The sequence below is a fragment of the Camponotus vicinus genome, unplaced genomic scaffold, assembly GCF_025532165.1.
Source record: "Camponotus vicinus isolate PSW18456_S1 unplaced genomic scaffold, iyCamVici1.0 SCAF_2, whole genome shotgun sequence".
In the NCBI taxonomy this organism is placed as follows: Eukaryota; Metazoa; Arthropoda; class Insecta; order Hymenoptera; family Formicidae; genus Camponotus; species Camponotus vicinus.
In genome coordinates, this window is record NW_028141956.1 from 24,255,002 (window position 1) to 24,275,678 (window position 20,677).

The window sequence follows — 20,677 nt, forward strand, 5'->3', positions numbered from 1 at the left end:
GCAAAACATGATTAATTTTTTGTGTGTAATTAGAATTTTTGTAAAGACTAAATAAAAAAGTGTTAAACGTGAAAATAAAAATTTACTTGTAACTTTAAATTACTTATAATTTTACTTGCAATTTTCTTAGTTATCAGAATATATATGTTTATGTGCACATTGATAGAAAGTTTCAACGAATAAAGTTTATATAATCATATTTAACTATGGGTTCTATACTAACAGCGAAGTAATAATTAGCGAATTATTGCAATTACTTCGCGAAGCATCCTACTATAAGTTAGTAAGCTTAATTATTCGTAAAGTAATTACTTTAATTTTTGCTAGCATCCATCATGAACGTGGCTCGGGGCGGAACAAGCATAGTTTTAAATGTTCTTTTCTTTTTCGATCGGGCAATCGCGGCGCCAACGTTCAATATGCAATTTTTATTACGCAAACTCTATTAACAATTCAAACACGTACGTATGGGCGAGGATACCGCGAAGAACAAATATTCAATCCGGCGCTATTTGTCTTTGCTGTTTACCTCGAAGTAGAAAAGTCACGATGCGCGGGGAGGCGCGATTTACAATTGTAACGGGTCGGTTACTTCCGACGAGTATCACGCTTCGCGATGCGTGCCTCGCATTGACCATGCCGGGATCCTTTAAGCTATGGCGGGAAAAAAAAAACAGTCTTACTCCGTAATGCATCGCGCATGCTGTTGCACTACGGTTTAAAACGCATGGCTGGCCGCCGACGCGCGATGCGTATATGGTACGTGCGTTCGCGGGTGTAACGCATACAAGCACCTGAGAATATAATCGAGATCGTTAATTAAAATTGACGCAAAGATACAGTCAATCTCGATGCTACGTCGGCAAATTTCTTGATCGACATTCGTAAATTCTCGCACATTCATGTAATATTTCTGCAATTTATAGCAGCATTGTATAAGATTGATTTGTATGTAATTATAGAATATCATATTACGAATTAAAAAATAATTTTAATACCGAAAAAATATTTATTAATATAAAAGTTTCATTGTAATGTCACAAACAGCTGTTATAAAAATTATTACAATAATTGTTATAAAAATAAGAAAATTGTTTTTTGACAGATCGTGTAAAAATTAAAATGTATCATGACATTGTATATTATTCAGCAAAAAGTTATTAACATAATAAACTGTGTATGTAATAAAATCGTTTCATTTTTCATAAAAAATTACAGATACGATATACGCTGTTTAATTCTGATAATATTGAAAGTTTTTTAGATATCTGATAATATTATAGCTTCACTCTTTGTCAGATTTCTTAAACAAAAAAAAGATGAAAAGTTTAATAACAATTTAAGACCATCTTTGATAAATCAATCAGGAGAAGCTCCTATGACATAAGGAAGAAAAGATATTTTTTTATACGAAGATCTTTGCTCGACGTGAAAGCAATTTCTAATAAATTCAAGTCTGTGCTTCCTTATCATAGATCGTATCGTACATCCTCGATTGACGGCGGTATGGAATGCATGGGGAATTTTTCCAGGAATCTTCATTCCCAATAAAATTATAATTCTAGGCACAAGCGCGGCCTCCAGAGGTCGAAACTCGAATGGCGACACTTCAATGCTTTCATATTAATAAGAAGTAAAGGGAATTGTTGAATTATCTGTTTTTTCTCAATGCAATACATTTATTTGCACCATGATTTAATTTCTGTTGAAAATTTCATTTTTGTAGCTCTCAGTCGAAAATCACAATAATGATAAAAGAGATTAAACAATTAACGTGTATATTTTTCGACAAATCTCTGTAACTGATTTTCCTCAATAAACATTTGCCGTGTATAAAAAATAAAATTTATATACCACAATGTGTTATATTTAATATGTGTATAAACGAAAAATCGTAAACTAATTAAATAATACAAATAAACAAAAATTTTCATTTATAACTGGTAATAAATTGTAAATAATAAAATGAACAAGTGTAATAAAGAAACATAAAGGGAGAGTTTAAATATTCAAATTTTTTTAAATCGATCGTCTATATTGGTTTTACACGTGACGAGCTAATTATATTAATGTATAATAAACGTAAATATAATATTTGAACTTGTGCTTAATACTCTTGTATCATAGAAGCGTTGGAAAGATGTTGCGAGAATCGCGAATAAATTAATTCAACGCGCATGCGACCGACAGGTGTCACGTAGTTTCATTAGAACATAGAAAATATCCGCATCTGAGTAGTCGAACTTTATTGTACGACCTGTGTAGTCTATTAAACTTTTGATATCCAGAGCAAGGATAAACTCGCACGATGCAGAGATAGTCGTGATTCGAGTTTGAAATTAACCAATGCTACTGTTCGCTCACAAACAGCGTTGTATACTAATTACACACAGGAAATCTGAGAAAGAAAAGCACACTTCGCGAGTGTGTAAATTAGCTTCTCAAAATATATTATACTTTACGTTCAAAAATGTATGCTGTTTCACAAGCACGGTTGAGAAAATATACGAGTTCGCATGTACCGTGTTTATTTTTCTCGTTAATAAGTCCTGCCATTTATCAAGATTTGCACAGAATTCGATAATCTTTATTTATAATATCAATATTATCGATTATTATTAATCAATTTATTAATTATTATTAATTAATGATAATCTACTGATACTATCTTCGTACACTTAAACATGTTTATTTAGATTGTGTATTATTACATGTATATGTATATATTCTTTTTTAAATTTTATTTAATGTATTACAAATCTGACATATTTTTGCTTTAATTAAAAAATTAAATTATGATTTAATAATCAACAAAACAATATTAATAATAAATTTTTTATAATTTTAGTTTAACTTTAAAATTTTTTAATTTGAGATCTGATTTACATATAAATATAAATTTCTGAAATTTTATAAAAATAAAAGGTAATATCTTGAAAATAATTAAGCAATAAACACAGTTAATTTTGTGTCAGCTCTCACCTAATTATCCATTATTGCGTAATTATAATTATTAAATATTGTATATAATTGTAATAATTGATAATTCTGTGTTTCCGGCAGCCGAATGAAGATATTCCACGCGCATACGCGGTAAATTTTTCAATTTAAGTTCTCGAACAGCCTAAGAGATCGTCTGGGTAGGCCAATCAAAATTATCGTTTCGCGAAAGAACGGATATGTAGCACCCGATTTTTTTTTACCACGAAAAAAAGCATCCTAACTGAGGCTGATGGAGGATATCCTGTCAGATACAGTGCACGATTCCACCAATTCGGTTGATTATCGGGCGTGTAACGATATACATATGCATACGCCGGATATACACGCACATGAATACGCTTATACAAGCGCGTACTCATTATTGGAAACAGTAGTACTCCAGTTTTTCATTGGAGTTTTATAAACAAGCGCATTCGTTCTCGATTCTTTTATGAGCCGATATTCGAGTTTTTTTATTCGTTATATCGCGTATTTTATGTATGACAGAATTGGCTTTTGCTCGGCTTACGAGCGTCGAACAAATGTACTCGATTCTTATTCAAAATCGGAGTTATCAAGATATAAACCTTACGGTTTATCTCTTTCGCTTATATGAATATATACAGGTTGGTTTAAAATATATGATTAAATTTTTCACATATAAAAAAATTTTGATGATTTTTTTTAAATATTAATAATTGTCGATAATTGTTGGATTAAAAACATCTAAAAATGGTAGCAGATCTTTTAAAAAACTTTGCTAATAATTAACAAAATTTTAATCCTTAGATTTTTCTTATGGATTTTCTTGATTTAAGTGGGATCTTACAACTTATTTAACATGTTTAGTGAAAAAATTATAAAAGAAGATATCACACACACACATTTGAGAATAAATCATTTTCAAATCGTTGAATGTATTTACACATTAACGTAAACTATGAATTTCAGAGAGAGGACAATAATTTATATATATTACTATTATAATATAATAATCACCACATTAAAATGAATGCATATAATTAACATGCCACAATCTATTGATATCATTCCGCCGACATTTAAATATTCCCGACGTAGCTGCAGTGATTAAATAGTTAATTTAACAAACGAATAATAACGAATTATTTATTACATTCATTTATTATATTATTATTATTATTTAATTATTTACCAATTTCGATACAACACTTCGAATATCATCCGAAAAGGGTGATATTCTTTTTTCTCAAAGGCTGATATTCTTTATTTCGAATATCATTTGAAAAGGATTCTTTTTTCTCAAAGGGTGATATTCTTTTCTCTCAAAATGTCCGTAACATTTTCGGAGTTTGCTACTGCAGCTGCGCTGGCAAAAGGGTTAATTAGGTGAAAATGCTTTTGGACATCTCTTTGAATAGGGAGCAGCCGACATTCCTGCTCGTTGGCGCACCCGCGTTTACGATGTCATGGCCGTCAGAGATTATGCGATTAACCCCAAGATTATACCGCGCGCGCACGTCCAGATTCTCTCTGGACCATTGCAACTATCGGTCCCGCGAAACTTGGGGTCCCTAAGTACGGTGAAACACGAAGTAGAAATTAGATTTTTTCTCGGACCCAGTTCTCGTAGCGCGAGCATATTTAGCAATAAAGCCGTAGATTTCAGGAGCAGAGGCTAGACATATAATTAGAGCAGAGTATCTTCGTGAGAAAATGCTGCGCCGCATAATGGCTGCGGGTCACGGAACCGAAGGGCACTCTTTTTCTCTCCGGAGTCTCGCCCGGAGGCCCTTGTTTACACGTGAGTCCGTTGGACGCGGATTCGATTCATAAAGTATGGCATATATGCCGTGTGACGGCCAGTCGCGATGTGACTACTTTGCCGTAGAAACTAGAATCGTTTGTTGTTGCCGCTATTGTTGTTTGCGCGAGTTTCACGACGGCCTACATTTTTATGATTCTCATGTTTACGGTTGCGATCGATCGTATATATTATATCTTGCTGAGAGAAGATGTTAACCGATGGAATGCTTGTTTACTGTTTAAAATTTACAGAGCAAACAAGCGTGTATTTTTGATTTAAAAGAATATTTAAAAAGAAATAGATTTTATAAATTGCTTTAAACTTTTTGTCTAAATTGAAATCTAATAATATAAATATCTAATATTATAAAAGATATATACATAAAGCTTCTGTTTTATATGGAATAAATTAGATTTTATATACATTAATCTCAGTAAATATTAAAAATTACAACTTTTAGAATTTTAATTAATAATTGTTTGTTCTGTCTTTACAGAAAATGCAGACGAAGAACGTGAATCTACCCACGCATGATTATGAGGTGAGCCCATTCAATTATTATTGAAAACAAACAAGCAAATTGTTTTTGGAATAAATTTGAGTTTATTTGATCAATACTTTCCGATAAAAAGGTATATTTTAAAAGTATATTTTACAAACGTGTTAACACACATTTGTTTATACCGTTCTTTTTTTAATTTCTCAGCCTCGATTATCGTCCCTTAAGAAACTTTGTCATTAAATTTGCTTTAAATGCAATTATTCGCATCATTATAGAATGTAATTCATGAAATAAAATTTTCATGCAGGTTTTAATTAATATGCTTTATTCTATATATGTTGCAGAAACGTCGGCTTGACTATCCGACTGGAAGTAAGTAAGATTTTACTCGATAAAATATCTTCTTTCTAAACAGAAACAAAGGTAAGCGTTTACTTTGCTCTTTAAAAGTTATTTCATTCGTAAATGAAATGTAACTCGATTCATTCGTTGTGTAATTAAAAATAATATAGAAAAAAAATTCTCCTTTTCATTTTATATATTTTTTCATAAACATGTAGAAAAATATTTTGCGAATATACAATACTTATTTTAAAATGTTTTGTAAAGACATGATTATTTTTATCTTAATCAGTAAGTGAGCTAAAAGATAATTAACCAATTATTAATTAATCAATTATGATTATGAATTAATAGGGCACCGGTAAAGTAGAAAATTTGTAGACAAAATTTTATTAGATTCGCAAACACTATAGATTCAGTAGACACGTTTGCAAATTGCATTTTGATATGCAAATGCGAGAGACCTGTATTATAATTATATCTGCATCATTGAGGAAATTTACAAGTAAATTGTAACAATATTGATCTACATAATATCGTTAACATTCTCACGCAATTAATTTACACTTGTAATTCACGCTCACCGCTTCTTGCTAGAGAGCGCATAAATTTGCGTAACATAATTTTCTATTACCTAGAGCTTTCTTAGAGCGTGACTTGGATAAACCTCGATATCGTAATCGATAAGGCAGAGATCTCAGAAGCGAGGCCCATCGTGCGTAAAGATCATCGAACTCAGTAGAGGCCCCTTCGTTTCTGATGCGTAGAAGAATGAACCGAGATACCTTCTTACTCTCGCCATAAACCGTGGCGATAATTTTTAGCTAGAACTAATATAATTCTAATTGCATTCTAATTAATTATGGAAAAGGCACGAGCCGACTCTCTTATTCATGATAGATTTAATTGAGGAGAGTCTGCATAATCGGAACGGATTTTTTCCAAAATAAAAGAAAATGTTTTTCATGATGCTTGACGTTTTGATGGATAAAGTTAATTTATTTTTCACGGATCACCGCGATTGACAGATTAGGATCAGATTAATTGCAACGTCAGAATCCGTATCGACGTCACGTCATTAGTGTCGAATGTGAGATATTTTCATATGCAACGTCTGCATTATTCTCGCGATAATGATTAATTACGACCGGCGACTTACGTGCAGATAAATTAACAATCAACATCACGCAATCGCGAAGTATTAGACCGTTCCGTGTTCCCGATTCGTTATTCGTTCCGCGGTCGAGCCCACAACTTTATCTTTTCATACGTACTTTAATATAGTCGGGTAACTTACAGTTTGCTCGTAACTCGAGGAAATAACAATCGACAATAGGTGCTAGGTTAACAATTTATATGCTGATTTTCCCAGTAATTACATCTGCATACAAAACAAAATAAAAGACATTACGTGCTTCTATTGAAATCATCGCAAGCTCCAAGATCTCGCAGTTTAATTTGAATTTCTAATAATTATATTTAATAAAAATTAGCAACCGAGAATATTGCCTTACCGCGAATTCCGACAAATAATTTAAGATAATTAGATTTAGACGGAATAAATTTAGTAATGGCTCATGTATTTTCATCAACTTTGCTGGAGTTCAGGAAAATTTTGAATCTTATTTGACTTATCTAAGATGTAACAAGATATAAAATAAATTTAAATATTTTACAATGATGATTAAATATTCTTACAATGATTTACAGTCTAGCTCTCTCTTAATCTAACAATACGTACATCAAATTGATAAAAGTGAAGTTTCTCTTATTCCTGTATTCATAAAGAGCGTATCATTTGAATAATATTTTTTTTTTAATTTATAAATATGTTTTTTCCTTATCACCGGTAAAGTAGGAAACTTTGAGGGGGCCCGGGCCCCGCGAAGAACGTCGGGTCTAGCATAGAGGCGCCTCCGCCCTTCTCCAGGACGTAGAAAACGCTTGGATTCCACTTGGTTCACCATAAACCTTGCCCGTGGCTGGCCGGGTGCGGTGGGGCCGGTCAAGACGAAGAGAGGAGAAGGCCCCGCTTCTCTCCCGACACCCACCTGGCGTCCCACCTGAGGCACCATCGGGCCTCAAGTGCCGCGTCGGTCCGCGAGCGCGTAGCGTGTGCTCTCCTCGAGATTTCTCACGAGCGTCGCCTTGAGAAAGCTTCGCGGCAAGACTCTCTGTCCCTTTATCCGCGTTGAAAGAACGAGTCTTTGTTTTTTATTTCTCGCGCCTCGTCGGAAAATATAATCGCGATTTCCCTCGTGAACGGTGAGTCGTCATCGATCTTCTTAGGGGGATTTCTCCGCGGCGGAATGGTGGCGATATCAGCCCGGAAAGCGGAGAAAATGTGCGGAAAAAGAGTGAAAGAACGTTAGAAGACTCGACGAAAGGGTCTCTTCGCCCGGCAAAACGTTGCGCGCGCGTAAATTCGCGTGAGTGACGCGAACGGTGCTAATAAAGGTGCTCCGCTCGTTAAGACGACAGGTATTCGCGCGTGTGTCGAAGAGAGATACTCTTTGCCTCTCGGAAAGTCGGATTTTTATGTGCGAAGCGTGCTCGTCTCCTAAGAGGATACGAAGGGACAGGAGAAGGAGAAGGCGCCTCTTCGCCGGCTACTGGAAAATCCTGCTTGCCTATCTATACTTGCGTTCAAGGACGACCGAGAGGTAAGACGTAAAATTGCAGCCGCTCCGGAATTACCATTGTGAGTCAATGGCTTCTTCTAGAAGATCTCTCGCAAAAAGTACGCTTCATCTTGCCACGCGAATTAAAAAAATGCAAGAAATATTAGAATACGAGATTTTCTTCGACTTCGCACAATAGTTTATAACTAATTAATTTTAACAAATAAATTCTTGGCGGAATTAAAGTCGAATTTTATTGGAAAATATTTTTCGAGAGGGATTATTTTTGCGTCAACGTTTTAATATTTAAAATTAGATTAATTTTGATAATTAAATCTTTTCAATTAAAAAAAAATCTGTGGAAATATAAGCTGTTTTGTTAGCTAATTAAAATTGTGAAATCTAGTTTGCGTAAAAGGATTTTAAGCTTCAACTTTTTCTGGTTTCAAAAACGACTGCATCGACAGTTGAAGAGAAGTTAACTCTGTGTTGGTCAAAAAGCCTCTTATTAAAATTAAGATTAGCTTTGCCATGTCATGCATATTTTAATGCAATTTGGTCTTATTACGTGGCTAAACTTTCTGCAAATGATGAAGAGTTGAGAAAGAATTGATGCCATGGGGAAACTACGATAAGATGAATTTTTTACCATCAGATTTGCATGAAAAATTACCTGTGACAACATATAACTCTAATAAAATATATAAATCTGCAAACATAATCAAAGTTTTATAGAAAAGTTTATTTTATTTTAATTCTCTTGCTCTAGTTCTTCCCTATTGTTCATAATGTACTTTAAACTGATAAAAATATTTTTTCAAGGCATAAAAATATGAAATATATTATTAAAAAATAAATAAATGTTAATAAATCGATATACACGTAAGAAATAAATGGATTAATAAATAACAAATAAATCCATTATTATTAAATAAATTAAGGAACATTATTAAGAAATAAAATGTTATATTTCTTGCGATATTTCTATTAAAATATCGTGAGAAATAATTCAAAGTAAACTAAATCTGCATCAACAGCGGAATACATACAAGAAAAATATATTGCGAACGAGAGAATATTATAAAACTGTAATTATAATTATATTTTGAATAATTTAAAGATTGTATATAAATTAATTATTTTCATGTAACACATTTTTGCTCTTGTGTGTACTGCGTATCATGAAGAATAGCATAAGATTTGTCGATCAGTTAAATTTTCCAAACTTTTAACGCGTGAGGAACGCAATATCGAACTGGCTAAGACTTTCGCTATTATTCCTCTTGCAAATTATGCGTTGCGAGGAAAAAAAATTCGACGATATGCATAAATATGTATCGCGTCCGTCATGGCTGCTGGCAGCGTATTTTTCGATAATTTGCTCCCGCGGCGATTATCCATAATCTACTGGCACGAATTCCGAATAGCGATCGAATGCCGGCCGCGATTCGATCGACCACTTATAAATCCCGTTCCAAAGACGCATTTGGATTTATGGGTGTATTAATATTTGCCCACAGGAGAGAACCCGTTTCTCTCCGTCACCTGTGCCGATGACGTTATTTCGATCGGGGTTTCTGTCATCTGTGTAACGCGACAAGAAAATACGGTTGCCACTATAAGAATGTTTTCTGATCGTCACAAATGTGCGAGTAAAATTATTGGTATGGAAACTGCCAAGGATTCCAAAGGAGATATTTAGATTAATATTTATAATAAAAAGAGATGAGCAGATTTAAATATATCAATATATTTTGGGGATGTCCGTAAAAAGAACCAAATTTATAAAATATATGAATGGGATTCAGATGAGAAATTCATATAAATTTATATTCGAAATGAAACGGACTCTCTATATATCATTTTTAAACGAGGATGCTAAATCTATCTCCATAATTTTTAAATTTTTGTATAAGCTTGAAAAAGTGTCATAAATCATAATAATGGCTTAAGGATATTAACATACCTTATTCCATTCTCCCTTCATATTTTACATTAACATAAGAAATTATCAATATTATTATCAATATTATCTGCTCTAATGGAATCCCATGAACGTGTACAATCGAGACGTATTGATTAATTAGGACAAATCGATTCCACGGTCTATGAATTAGTCGCGCTCCGGTATTTCCGATTTAACGTGAAGCAATTTCGCGCATCGAATTCGACAAATTCTTCGTTGGAGAAAAGTAGCTTCGCGGACCTGGCTTTGCGTTCACTCGAGACATGAAACATTGCATTCACGTGCATGTACAAACTCACGCAGGTCGTGCACATAATTGTGCATCAATAACCGAGTTTTCTCGCGCTCATTCACCTGTTCCCAGATCCTCTCTTCTCTTCTCCCCTCTCCCCGGGCCTCCAGAATATCCACCTTATTCGTTGTACTTTGATGTTACATTTGCCTATCGTTCACTTTCCTGACCTCCTTTCACAAGAAGGTCATCTTTACTTATTAATCAATCCTTTTCTCTTCATGGTATACATTTGAATGTTTTCTTACTTCAGTTATGTTTGACTTGTGAAACATTTATATCAATTATAACGAATTGCATATAAATCCAATATTTACTGCTGCAATAATTTTTAATATAATAAATTGTTTTTTGTGGAAAGAGAACGAACTTTGATTTTTACGGGATTATTCCTGGAAATGGCGATTTGTTTTGATCGAAAATAGAAGATATATTACTGCTATAATGGTGTATATATTATTAATATTTGCTAATATTACGCGTTATTAACTCGAGATGTTAAATTATAACGGCATGTCGAACACATTCCCCATCAGTCGCGTATGAAATTATAACAAGGCGTGAAACTATCATAAATTTGTTGGTGCGCGACGAAATCATTACCAATCGGATTAACGAGAAAAAATTAGAATCCAGAAAAATTAATTTGCGTAATTTTAGTGAAAAGGTAAAATTTATTTCTCGACACAAAGACGATATAAATGAAAAATTCATCAGAAAATCATGATAAATGAGAGATGATAAGTTGGTGATTTTTTATAACTGAAAAATAGATATCAGAAGCAAAAGTAATAGTGCATTAAAGATTAGAAAATTATAAAAATTAGAGAATTATTTCTTCACTTTTTATTAATATTCTAGATTTTATAATTTTTGGAATTTAAATTTTTAAGAATCAAAAGAAACGGCCAAATTAATAACTAAATATATAAATAATATATAAATAATTTAAATACGCAAGTATATGTGCATGTATAACAGCAAAAACAAAAATAAAAATTTGAAAGTTATGATGAGGACTGAATGAAAAATAAATCCCTACTGAATGTACTCGCCATGTTAGTAGAAGCAAACTTTATGGCGTTAAAACATAAAGCTGTTCTTTATTGCCATGCTCTTAGAGCCGGCTTAATTAAGGCGCGCGCCAACTTCCACATCGTCATTAAAAACGCGCGTGCAAACACGACAATTATGTAATATAATTCGGGTCAACGTAAGGAAAACGTAAATTGAAGGATTTATAGATAATATTTTACGGTTTGTGATGCATAGATTTGTAGCCACTTTGAAAATATAAAATGTCTATTTTATTTAATATTATTTATATTATATATCATCTAGTTGCGATTTCAAGAGGAATGTCATTACAATCTATGCAAACGATACTAAACGATGTCGAGATAAATATTTCAAGCTAGTGAGCATAAATATGAAGATATAAAGATAAAATATAAAGATAAAATATAAAGATTAGAAAATGTTAAAACACATAATTATTTTTTATATTGTTTGTTGAATTTTTCTAAATTATATATATATATATCTCACATATATTTATTAATATTTAATAAAATATTTTGATATATTATCATTAATATTTCTAGGAGTAAAGTATGTCAGTATGAAAGTGTCACGGTACATGAATATATCAACTTGTTGTATGATGGCACAAATCGCGTTCCAACGTCTTTATTGTCCCGAGACGCAGTCGATTGAATCGCATTGTGGGATAAACTCTAGTACAGTTAGTTCCTAGATAGTTTTCGATTTATCATCGAATCAACATTGTCCTCGTAAGCAAGGAACTGTGTCAGAAAAATCGCTGTCGATCGACGCGAATAAACGGTATCTCGTTCAGATCGTTGCAAAACTGGACCAATTCACGACCAATTTCTATTTGCTTCTTTTTATTCGAATTTTTCAAACTTTTTATCGCGATTGGCTTTATGATCTCGGTATTACATATTATCGTGGTTTTGATCGCGGCTTATATTGCGGTTATTTTTTATCGATTATATGAAATAGGAACAAAGAGGTTACAAATTTTTCTCTTTAATTTTTTTTACAATATTTTTAATATAAATTATTAGTGCATTTTTATAAAAAGCTTTGATTATGCAATCTTGCAATTGAATTTTATAAAGAAAATAATAACTCAATAATAAATTTTATAATACATGGAGATGAATTAATTTTTTTATGCAGATTATGTATGTTGAAACCCTTTTATTATAAATCATTTATTATTGTATATTAATCTGTGAATTGAAAAATTATTTTAAAAATTCGAAAAATATTTCCGGAACGAGAAACACCGGAAAATGCAGTAATGCAGTTTTTTCTAAATTGCTTGGTCAGTCATTGGGATAGAGAAAAGCTAATCTGTAATCTGCTTGTAATTTACACATGTGAATAAATTCAGGAAGTCTATCGTCGCTTAAATTTACTAAATCAAGCGAGTTTCTAGCTTTGTTCCAGAAATACTTGTATATTTGCATAATGCGGAAGAAATGCATATCATTTGCATTCTCTTCCCATTAGATTAATACAACTTGTGGAATTGTTTTTTTTTAACTAAATTAAATCATATAAAAATTAAATCTCTTAATTTGGTCATATATTTGCCGTCAAAATTTAAGATGAATTGTAATAAAGCAGTAATTAAATGCAGGAATGTTTTTTTTGAATTATGCAAAGAGAGAAGACGGCGAGGAAGCTTAATATTCTTCGTACACCAAATACCATTCAGCTATTCTTAGTCTGCATCGTTATTCGCAGTAGCTCTTTGCTGCTTGTAATTAATTAGATGGTCGTATAGAAAGAAGTAGACGGTTCTTCAGCTTTAGGATGCGACGATGCATTTAGTACTACGTGCATTTCGTCGCGACGAACCGAGCATGTACTGTTCAGCCAACTTTGTGAGCGACATACTTACTAATTTAATATTGTTGGACCATATTTTAACCCTTGACCTTATACAAATTCAAGCTAGTTACAGAAAAAGATATACTCTTGTTTATCATCTTATATATTTTTTCCTTATTTTTATGTTATTTTTCTCTTATAAATTTTTTATTATGTAAAATTGTTTATTTATTTAAAGCTTGTTTTGATTAAAAGATATGTTTTTAAATATGGTTGCGCATTTTAATTTAACAAAAATACGAGATTACATTCCTAAAATAAATATTTCAATTTTTTGGTCATTTTTCGAGAAATTTTTTTAAAATCGAATAGATACGCGGGAAAAAAAATAAAACACATTTCACGAATGTGGTTTTCGGAATAAATTCTCGCCCGCGGTGAAATCAATCTCAAATCTCTTCGAAAATGTATTCGCTACTCACATCTCTTGATATTCCTCAACGTAAACGCATAAATATTTTGCTACCAATGTGAATCCCATATTCCTTCTTCCCCATCCTCTTTCATCCCCAGATCAGTTCACATTTCTAAAGCTCGGGTTTTTACGATCGCCTATATCCGCATATCTTATATATGTAGCTCGCGATCTGCCAACACCTATCATTACGCCGTTTCATATTTTATATCATTTCCTCTTTGCTATTCGATGAACGCATCGCGCATCATTCGGAGGTAACTTTCTCGCGAGGACACTCAGGACTTGTCGATTCATCCAGTGTCTCTTAAACGGTATGAACATCTGCCGGTTTGTCTCCCATATATCGTGTTGTTCCGGTTAACTGTATAATGTTATTGCGCGAGATGAGTTATGCGAGGATCTATGATTTAGAGATTGCTTTTAAGTATAATTGTACATGTACGGATAAAATTGAAGGTTCCTTACAATTACATCATCTTGAGGAAAGACTGAATTTCTCTTGAATTCCCGTTGTAATCAAATTTTTTTAATTATTATGTAATATAAGTTTCGAATTCTCGTTATGTGTATGTGTGTGTGTAGTCAAATTATTTTTGTTTAAAATCTAAGTTTAGGAATTTTTATTTCAAAATTAAACGTACATATGTATGATAGGATTTTCGTCAAAATAAAAAGACAATTTGAAACTCACCAATACAATTCACAAAGACGATATTGCGATCTTAAAATATATTCAATAAAACATTCAAATTAGATATAAGACATAAGATATAAGTATGTAGAATAATTAATATTTTAAAAAATAATGATTGCGCGTAATTAAATTTTTTACTAATCTTTTAAAAAGATATCTAAAGAAAAGATTATTTAATCTCACTACAAGTACATTTTTTACTCATAAACTTTTATTCAATACATGATAAATAAAAATTTAATTTTAACAAAAATAATTTAAATAATTATTCATCTTAAGTATCTCACACAATATTGAAATATTTTAAATGTATTTATACACACACATACAGACATATATATAAAATATTAATTAATGTAAATATTTTATTATAAATTAAAAATTTAAGGATTTCGAAATTAAAAAAAAAATACAATATTACATTACATAATAATTTGAAATAATTTAAAAAACACTATTATATGGGAATAGAAACAAGCAATTAATCTTACAAATAATAATAAATTAAATAAGTTATAAATTACTCACGATTCCTCTTTATTATAGTACGATGTCTACCTAGGTCCTTTTCTTTCTCTCTTGTTTAATGTTTCTTCATGGTACTCGCGAAAATACAATTAATTACACGCACACCAAAACACTAGGGTCATAGGCACTTTGCACAATACGTTGCAATAAAACACTGGATCATAGACACTTTGCACAATACTTTCGATCCCCCTCTCGCCCCGCGATAATCGCATCAATTGTGACGTGTATTTATATTTTGATGATAGAATAAATGCCAAATCTATACGATCTGCTAAAAAATTGCAGTAAAATTTACTGTCATTATAATATATTATCTCTGTGTTGTTAACTAATACTATGTATATGCTTGCATCTTGGAATAATTTTATTATTTCGTATTATAATAAAAATGAATAAATAAATAAATAAATAAATTATATATGTATATATATTAAATTGAAAGATAAATATGCATGGATAATAAGTGACATTTAAAAATAAAGTTAAGTTTGCTGATTGTTTATACAATTTCGAGAATAGATCTTGTGAAATATACATCTTGACAACGATATTTGCAAATGCCGAATTTACATATGCGAAATTTGGTAAATATTAAAGCACGACATATTAATAACAACGATTGCGTTCTTTCCAATTAAACACATCACAACGCTTATTAATTAAACGCTGCTCGATTCGAGTTCGATCTATTCTTCTAGTGACATTTTTGTTAATAACCGGAGGACATGAAAATGCAATTTTACCTTGAAATCACGCTAATATTATACGAATCGAGTTAATTCCTAGTTAAAATGTGTGTGAGTCTGATATGTATAGATTTTATATGTAATATAAATTCAATATACAAATATATTGCATAGATTCGGTAGATTTTTAAAACATAAATCGCGTAAAATATACATGTATTGTTAATGAAAAATTAATATATCATATTTTTTTGCTACTTGAGTCAAAAATCCGTCGCCGCGATATTCTTACGTGTCGTTCCAAGATGCGAACGTATACTATTTATCGTCACAATAATGATAAATTGCGTGAACTGATAATTATTAATTTTAATAACTGTAAAAAATGATAGGAATATATTTTCCAAAAGATTACGACGACATAGCGGCTTGTGCTGCTGTCTGGCTCGAAACTCACCGTGCGAATGACAAGATCGTGTAAACAACAACGCGCTACGTGAACAGTCGCAAAAACCGAACACCGTACGATAGTTAATTCGTTGCCATCACGAAATAAAGGTATGCGGGGAATATTATGTATTTCTTCAACTTTACAAACTAATTACTAATTATAGTTTTTTGTTACTTTGAAAACTAGTTTTACGAGAGTCAAAGGCTACTAAGATATGTGAAAGAATCTTATTGATGAATACATTTTTTTCTTAAGGTACACACACACACACACACACACACACACACACACACACAACAAAATCTCTACAGAATAATAATAAATTTTTCGTCTCTCTGCGCGTCGGTCCTTGTCCCTTTCTCCTATTCAATTTTCTTTTGTAATAGTAAAGCGTATTACCCCTCCTACTACGCTGACATATCATTGAGGCCAGGTAAACAAGGACACGTCGCTATTTCTCACATTTGACGTTAGACGATTGTGCGATTTGTATCGTTACGTGTTCTTGTTTCAAGAGTGATTAGGAAATTACATCCAAATTGGCAAAAAGGAAGGTAAGCATTGTGTCGTTAATTAGAAAAAGTATATGAACGTTTATATCGAGAGATACGAGAAATTTTGCACTATATTGAAGTAATTAGCAATTAAAGTGTTTCCATTTGATGGGAAAGTAAAGTAAGATTGACATTATACGTGATCATAACATGTTCCGTTGATTCAATTGCAAATATTTGGAGAGTATATAATCAATCAGATATTAATTAAATTGGAGTATTTGCAGAGCGATGTATCATAAGATAGAGAGGAAAAGTAATCAATCTCTCTCTCAATATATCTCATATAAAAATAGATATATATTTAAAATCGCGAATTAAACAATTTATAAATTAAATTATAATTTATTTTTCGAATTTTGTTTCTGGAATTTTTGATGAATGTAAATATTAAACAAAAATTCTATAAATTTCACAAATGAAAAATAAGTTGGAAACGACGATAATTAAAGGTCTGACTACAAACAAGAAAAGGCAAATGCACGAACGTAAGATTGAAAGAAAATCATTAACACTGCCTCATTTATACTTTACACATTTATATAACGTGCGATAGAAACTGATGAAATGTAGTAGTAACATGTAAACAAGATTCAGGCGAATAGCAGTGCGGACTAGAGTAAAACCGATGGCACCGGACACGGATTATGTGGATCCACGGAGGACGTTAATTAACATATTTACCATCCGGTCTCTCGAGTACTCGTTTTATAAATTGCCAGCGCGACCTCGAAAATTCACGATCGAACCGAGATAGGGAATGTTCGTAAATTCCTGAGTTCGTAAATTTGGTATTCTATCTTTTTCCTGTCGGTTGTATAAATTATGCTCGCGCAACAATGTAACAGTTTAAATTATTTCACGTGCAGCATAGATTATTCCAGATTATTTATAAAATATTGAGCAAAGAAATAGAACGCGCTCCGACGAAGAAAAATTCCTCGAGAAAGAGCAGTTAAAAGGACAATCAAATTTAATATCAAATTAACATATTCGATGGTCGACGGAGGTTTTCGTGCCATATTGTTGTTTTTAGCAGTGTTAGAGCTAAGGATACTCACTGTAATAAATTGGATGGAATTATCTGCGAAATTACTAATTTGTAATCTTTAGATTCGGTAGGCTAGACAGATTCGCTTAATTAAAATTGAACGTATTTGAATCGTATTATTAATTATCTCAATCGGTGAACATAATATATAATGATATAGATATTTTTTTCACTTTGTCAATTACTCTTGAATCTTTTTCGTGTTAATTTGACGAAGGAAATTATGTTTGATGTAATGGTACAAATTAAGCAATATATATATGTGCACAAATAATCTTAAACCTAATAAAATAATCTACAATTTCTCGTCGAAAAATTCTAAATTACATTAATAAATAAATAAAATAAGCTTGAATGAATGTGCTAATATTAGGTAAATAAATTGATGTAAATAAAAAAATTATTTTAAAACTATTACTTTAAAACTACAAATACAAATTAGTTTAACTATTTTGTTGTTTCATAAACGATAAATTAACGCATACAATGCTAATGAAATTCATAAATTTATGGATCATGTAAATAGCACACATTATATTGCTTCATTAAATTTCAAGCTGTATATTAATTGCATTAATTGCGAATTCGTATCTATTGATATTATCCTTGTTTTTTGATTTTTTAATATATTTTTATATTTAATATAATTTTTGCTAAAATTAAAATAATTGCGGAAATCTTGGAGTGTGCGTGCATATATTTATTTATTTATGTGTGTTTGTGTTTACATGAGACATATTAATAACAGAATTAATTTCGAAAATAAATATTTGCGATATTAAAATTTTGCTGCTTGTGTAAAATTATAAAATTATATGTAAAAATGGAATTAACTAAATATCGTAAACAATTTTATGTGTATCATATGTATTATTTTAAGATTATTAAGGTTAAATTGTTGATTTACATACTCGATCAAAATTAACATGAATGCAATCAGCTCCTGGCAATTTCCATAATCGAAAATGATAGCTAGAAGCTACGCGTGTCTGAAATAATACTTAGTATATTATATACACATAGAGTATATATTTACATCATTAGTTGTAGAGACCTTTGAATGAGAAATGTTGCTTATTAATAATTCATTTGGCTATGAAATATTTCACGCACGGTAACAAGTGACACATATAGTTTGAAACGAAGCAACGAAATTGCTAATGGCATCCATGACGTCGATTAAGCGACACATGTTAAGTCTCACAAATTGTTTATTCACTGAGTTTCTTCCGCAAAATTATTAATTTCAGAACTTTATCAGACAGACACGCTTACGTGCTTATTCTTCGTAAGTAAACGCGTGAAAAAAGAGAAGATTTAGAGATTTTTCTACAAATATATGTACATGTACTATTATATTGCTGAGTATACTGAACATTATCCGTTTTATTTTTGTAGGATATGTTATGTTTGTAGTATATATGCGTTTGTTTTATCTTTGAAAATAAATCCGTATTATGTTGGAGACGAGATAAAGTTTTAACGATAAAACGGAAACTTTACGCATTATCTCAGCATAACCATTAATCTTCTTGCGATTTTTATATTCTGGAATATCAAAGCATTCCAAATACCATTCTTATCGGAAAGAAATGAATAGAGTGCAACGACCGCGATTATTTAGCGAGAGATTTTACGACGAATGAGCGAGGCGAATCGGAGTCGATTAAGGACCGTTAATTATCGTACTTCTTTAATGGCTTGTCGATATTACTTTACAACTTTATAACATGCGAAGATAATTTTCCAAGCTTAGACTGCTGATGTTAGCTAGAATGCAACTTCTAAAGATAAAATATCAAGTAGAAATATAATTGAGAAAATATTGCATAGGAGGAATATTTTTATAGTCTGCTGGATATAAGTTTTTTTTTGCATTGTCGTTTAATGCGCCTCCTGCATCTTAAGGTAACCCCGTTTCACACATGCTTATTAAAGTCGATTATTAATATATGTTTAACGCGCTCATAAAAACTGCTATTAATTAAATTCTTTTTGCTATATGTTTCAATGTAATATATACATTCATCATACACATTAGAAAGAAGTAAAGGAAAGGAAAGGAAAGAAGTTGTTTTTTCTTCTCTTTTAAAAGGAGTATTATATAAATATGATACACATATATAATTAATAAAATAAATAATCTTTTATAATAATAGTCACTTTGTAAATTTAAAAAATTAAATATATTTATAAATGTATTAATAAATTTTTCAAGTCGTGACAATACATCAGATTACAATTAATTAATATTAAAAAATTTAGTTAAAGTTTTTAACACACGAATAATGATATTTTCAATTCTTATACTTTTTAAATATTCTTTGTTCTATTTTTTCTATTAAGAAAAAAAATATATAATTAAAAATTAGTTTTTCTCTTAAATATTTATAAAACGCGAGATCAATTGGCAGTAAAAATAAGCAATAATCAATAAAATCTGCGAGAATTACGTGAGCCGTGGTAATTTTTGACAAATTCTGAAACGTCATCCACGTTCTTTCAGATTTTACGGCGATGAGAGAACCAGAGAGATTAATTTTCACGGTGGCTCGATGCGCGAAGGACGAAGTAACTCGCGGATAGAATGAAAACTCCCTGGTAAAACTAGTTGCTCGACAAAAACTAGACGCTATTCAAAGGCCGTTTGTAGCGTGCAGCGGGACCGATGAGAGAGCAGGAGGAATGGATGAGTTGCTTGCTTGCTCGCTCGTTCGTTCGTTCAGAAGTAGAATGGAAGCAAAATAAGACAGAAGGAGAAAGAGAGAGGTATATGTGTGTGCATCGAGATGACTCTCGGAGGGATGACCGCGGTGAGAAAAGAAGGAGCCTGGACAGCCAAGACAAAATGATTTCGTTAAGGAAGACCGCACATG

General features: G+C 31.5%; 1 protein-coding gene across 3 annotated transcripts in view; it reads left to right on the plus strand.

The window, feature by feature from the left end:
- Positions 1-20,677, plus strand: part of LOC145966008 (uncharacterized) — a 60,499-nt gene that overhangs the window by 4,428 nt on the left and 35,394 nt on the right. For 2 of the 3 annotated variants that reach the window (XM_083089670.1, XM_083089669.1), the window contains exons 2-3: positions 5,265-5,309; positions 5,615-5,642. In XM_083089670.1, coding sequence (XP_082945796.1) covers positions 5,268-5,309; positions 5,615-5,642 — 70 coding nt within the window. In that variant the 5' untranslated portion in view covers positions 5,265-5,267. Of the gene's footprint in view, positions 1-5,264; positions 5,310-5,614; positions 5,643-7,667; positions 8,276-20,677 lie in introns of those variants that run through there. The other variant, XM_083089674.1, reaches the window with a different exon arrangement.